This window comes from Marmota monax, unplaced genomic scaffold (assembly GCF_021218885.2).
Source record: "Marmota monax isolate L192 unplaced genomic scaffold, Marmota_monax_Labrador192_F-V1.1 WCK01_AAM20220418_F8-fsc00053, whole genome shotgun sequence".
Classification (NCBI taxonomy): domain Eukaryota; kingdom Metazoa; phylum Chordata; class Mammalia; order Rodentia; family Sciuridae; genus Marmota; species Marmota monax.
The window spans coordinates 1,244,252-1,248,833 of NW_026693153.1; the positions used below are offsets into that span (position 1 = coordinate 1,244,252).

The window sequence follows — 4,582 nt, forward strand, 5'->3', positions numbered from 1 at the left end:
GTTGGGTCTATCAGTGCTGGCATGCCAATTACAGAACACCATGTACCTCTATTAGCTGACCTGTCAATTAGTGTTAAAGTTCATTTCTAGGCCACAAGAAAGACTGCAAAACAGAAAAGAAGAGCAAAGGAATACTGCAGAAGACATTATAACATTATATCTCCCCTTTTAAGGAGTAAATAAAATGTCACCAAGGATTCAGAGAAATTCACTATAAAATTGAGACCAGAAAGACTATAACCAGAAGAATTTAGGCCTAAGAAGCAGTTACTAGAACAAGCAGAAAATAATTAATTAGGGTTTCTTTTAGCACAGAGAGTTGCAAGAGAACATTGCTATTCACGGACTATATTACATGAATAATAAAAATTGAAGAATCACATAACAGAAAAAATATAAATGAACCAAGGTAAATAGAATGGTTCCTGAAACTGAAGAGTGAATTTATGTACTAAAAAATCAAACTCAAAACAAGACGATACAAAGTATGAAGTATATAATAAGATAAAGATAGTGGAATCCATGTTCTAAACTGCATATAATAAAAGACTCAGAAAGAAAGAATCAAGGGAAGTAATACCTTATATTAAATGAAACATTTATGTCTTAGCTGTTTTGCTGCTCTGACCAACAAACCTGACAAGAACAATTTTAGGAGGAAAAGTTTATTTGGTGCTCTCAGTTTCAGAAGTCTCATTCCATAGACAGCCAACTCCATTCCTCAGGGCTATAGGTGAGGCAGAACATCATGGCAGAAGAGTGTGGTGGAAGAAAGCAGCTCAGGACATCACAACACAGACAAAATATATAGCCCAAAGTCACACCCAGAATAATCCACCTCTTTCTGCCACATCATACCTGCCTAGAGTTACCACCCAGTTGATCCCTACCAAGATAGTAATTCACTCATTAGGTTAAGATGCTCATAAGCCAATCATTTCACTTCTAAACTTTCTTGCATTAACACATGAGCTTCTGAGAAACACCACATATTCAAACCACAACAGTTTCTTAGAACTCAATAATGTTATGCCTTCAGATTAAAAGTCTATCCTGCCTGTAAACACCTGGCAGTACTTAGGGAACACTGTCAGAACAACACTGTTTCCTAATGAAATTTAGAATACAAAGACAAGTACAGAACCCCAAAGTTTCCAGAAAGAGACTAGAAAAGAGTGTTTGGCATGAAACAAGTGGTAAGATTGAAATTAATTTCACCTTAAAATTTACTACATTCATAGATGAAAGAAGTTAATGGAAAATGCATTTTAAGGTAAACAAATTTGAACTTAAAATTCTTTATCTGATGATTCAGTTGTGAGAGATAAATAGGGCTGTTTTGCACATGGAATTATTCAGAAAGTTGTCACAGACAGAAGTTGAATTACTGGTGGGTGTTCTTAGCAAGAACACAAATATGAATCTAAGAGGAAGAAACAAATTCAAAAAATAATGGTAAACAACTAAATTAGTCAAAATTTGTAACAACTATTTCTTCTAAAAGTAAGTGCTTAAGTTAAAAATTTTCAAGTGGCACTAATCAGGGAAATAGGATGATGAATAAAAGTGTAAGTATGTTGTAGTTCTGGACTTCCAGTGGGTATACAGTAGGTGGATAATTTAATGGTAGCCATTGCTAAAAACAATATAATTCAAAGGAAGGTTTTCAAAAAATAAAGCTTACTACTAAAAGCAGAGAATAGAATGCATAGTTCTCAAATCCTTTGTAATTTTTTTTTACCAGTTTTTCAGTATCTTTATTTACAAATAAGTATTATAATGGTCAGTTTGGATGTTACATGTATGATAAAATGCATTATGGAAAGTATCATATTTACAATGAAACAATTATTTTATAAAAATGAATCATTGGATATGTAACTTCCTCCAGTAACAACTTAGTGGACCCAATTCTATTCTCTGAATGGACTAATTTTATGATTCTTCTAGAAGTTCTGAGTTGGGTATAGTTCCTTTTAAGTGATCAAGGCTTAACAGAAGATCCCTAGAAAGGAACAATTGGAACTAGTCCTCCCTAGGATTGAATAGAGGCAGGAGTGGGGAAAAGGGCACTATATATGAGGCCAACAGGATCAACCACAGTGCCATATGCTTGGCTTCAGAGCATTCTGTGCTACTAAGGTCAATCCAGAGCCCAATACATATCCTGTGACCTCTCAAATGCTCACAACTGCTATATTTAGCAGGAAAAGTGGGAGAGGAGGCACAAGAAGGAAAGAATCAGTCCCAAAATTATAGGAACACTTCTACATTGTCAATACTAAGGATTAATTTCTAAAGTAAAGATTACTGCCAGAGGCTGTCCATCTAGCCATTAACTGGAATGTTTGTACACCATCACCAAGGAGCCCCTGGGTTTACAAAACTTTATACAGCTTATTTGTCTCTGATTTTAAAATAATTCATCCCCTTGTTTGGTATGCAAGTGAGCAGTGGAGAAAGTGGTGCATCTGCAATACCAGCTGGTGCTAAGGATTTCAATGCTTCCAAAAGATGTGGGCTAGAGAATTTTATTAGGCACCGGAGGGGTTCTTTCCTCTCAGCCAAGATGCCCCCATTTAAGTCACTTTTGAACTTCGTTTCAAGCTTATTTTGTGCAAATTCTAGTTGTGGTTGAGGATAGTCTCCAAAAGATTCTTGAGTTATTCTTTGGACTCTCTCTTTTTCTACTTCATTTTCATGAATGATCCTTGAATCCATATTTACATCTAGTCCCAGGCATCTTTCCTGTAGAGGTGTTGTAGAGTTGTGATTTTCAAAGGTCTGATCATACTGTTTAAAAACAATAGCTTTGAGAGAGTCCAAGTGTCGGCTTCTCAGATCCATTTTCACAATCTGATGGTGTTTGCTAGCAACTGTCAGTGCCTGACCCAGAAGGGGCATAATGCTCTTCAGCCTGGAGGAGGTGAAGGCGTAGGGAGTCTGGGGGTAATGCACCACATATGTAGGTTTGTATTGGTTTGGCTTTGTACACCGTGTTCCCCAGGCAATTCGGATCCAGATTGCATTCTCCTCAGCATCTCTGAAGCTGATTGTCACATTTTTTAATGCTCTCTGAAGAATTTTCTTAAATGAACGTTTGAATTGTTCCATGTCAAAAAGGTCAACATCTTCATCTGGTTCTTTACTCATCTGAAAAACATCCCAAACTTTTTGGTGCCAATGTACTTGAGTATAAATGATGTCTAAAAGGGCTGCATCGTTTACACTCGCACTCTTCTCCTCACACAGCCCAACCAAGTCCTGAACCAGACATTCCTTTCTCTGCCGGAAGTTTATGGTCTGAAGTTGGTTTTCAGATAAAAAATCCCAGGCTTTTAAGATTGTCATCATTTCATTCATGGGGATTTTCAAGATGGTCCTCCTGATAAATTCAGCAACAGTCTCATCCATCTCTTTGGCAGGTTTCATTCCATGGGCTTGGCACGTGGCTCTGGGCCTGGGACAGCACAGGACATCATGGAGTGTCTGGCAGAGATCTTTTCATCTCATGGAGGCGACCCACATCTCCAGCAGTCCGCTCAGCAGCGGTGCCCGCCGAGGCGCCTTCAAAGCCACCAATGCTTTGTAAATTTTTTTTTAAAAAATGATTATTTAATAAAATACAGGAAAGTGTAATACAGACATTAAAACATTGAATGAAGAAAAAACAATATGTAAGTTTACAGAAAAAAACACCAGAGACTCAGGAGGCTGAGGCAGGAGGATCCCAAGTTTGTGGCCAGGTCAGCAACTTAGCAAGGCCCTAAGAAAATTAATGACACTGGTCTTTCAGAAATAAAATATAAAAAGGGCTGGGGATGTTGAAAGGTTTTTGATATCTTGATATTCTTTACAAAAATCTATATAAAAAGTATCATTATCATATTAATTGTCACTTGAATTTTTCCCATTGGAAAGAAGAACTACTCTTCTTCTTTTACTACCTGACCAGATATTGGCAGTTCAGCAAGGGCAACAGAAGAAATGCAGCAATGACAGTGTCAGTGGATGACCTGGGGAGAATGATTGTCACATGGATAATGCAGGAGAATCAGCTATCAGCACTCAGGAGCTTCTTAGCAAGGCAGCTAGATAAAACATCAGCATACAAAAGCAATCACCTTCCTACATGCCATAATAAAAAGGAAATGGAAGATTAAAAGTCTAAGCAAAAATAGAAGATAATAACAGAAACATAAAACCATAAGGCACTTAAGAACAAAGTCAACAAGTCATGTCCAAACAATTTAGTTTAAAATTCTAAAATAAACACATGGTGTTTAAGGAATTTTAGAAAAGCTATGTAGACAGAGAAACAGAAAAATTATTGGGTGAGAAAATATAACACTTCAAATATTACAAATCTCATAACAGAAATCTATAATTTAGGATCAAACCACTCATTATCATGTATTTGTTTCTATTAAACTCAAGAAGTATACAGAAATTAATAAGGAAAAATAAAAGTGAAAAATATCTAAAACAATATTGAAAGAAAACAGTGGCAGGATCTTGTGCCATTAATATCAAAACATTAAGAAAATAGCAATTAAACAGAAACTACACTATTTTTAAATAA

At 36.2% G+C, this 4,582-nt stretch overlaps 1 protein-coding gene across 1 annotated transcript; it reads right to left on the reverse strand.

Moving 5' to 3' along the window:
* Positions 1 to 1,736: 1,736 nt before the first annotated feature.
* LOC124100050 (centromere protein N-like) lies at positions 1,737 to 3,440 on the reverse strand. Its single transcript, XM_046455360.2, has one exon. It carries the CDS (start codon positions 3,430 to 3,432, stop codon positions 2,398 to 2,400), a length of 1,035 nt encoding a protein of 344 aa, XP_046311316.1. The 5' UTR covers positions 3,433 to 3,440; the 3' UTR covers positions 1,737 to 2,397.
* Between the last annotated feature and the right edge of the window lie 1,142 nt (positions 3,441 to 4,582).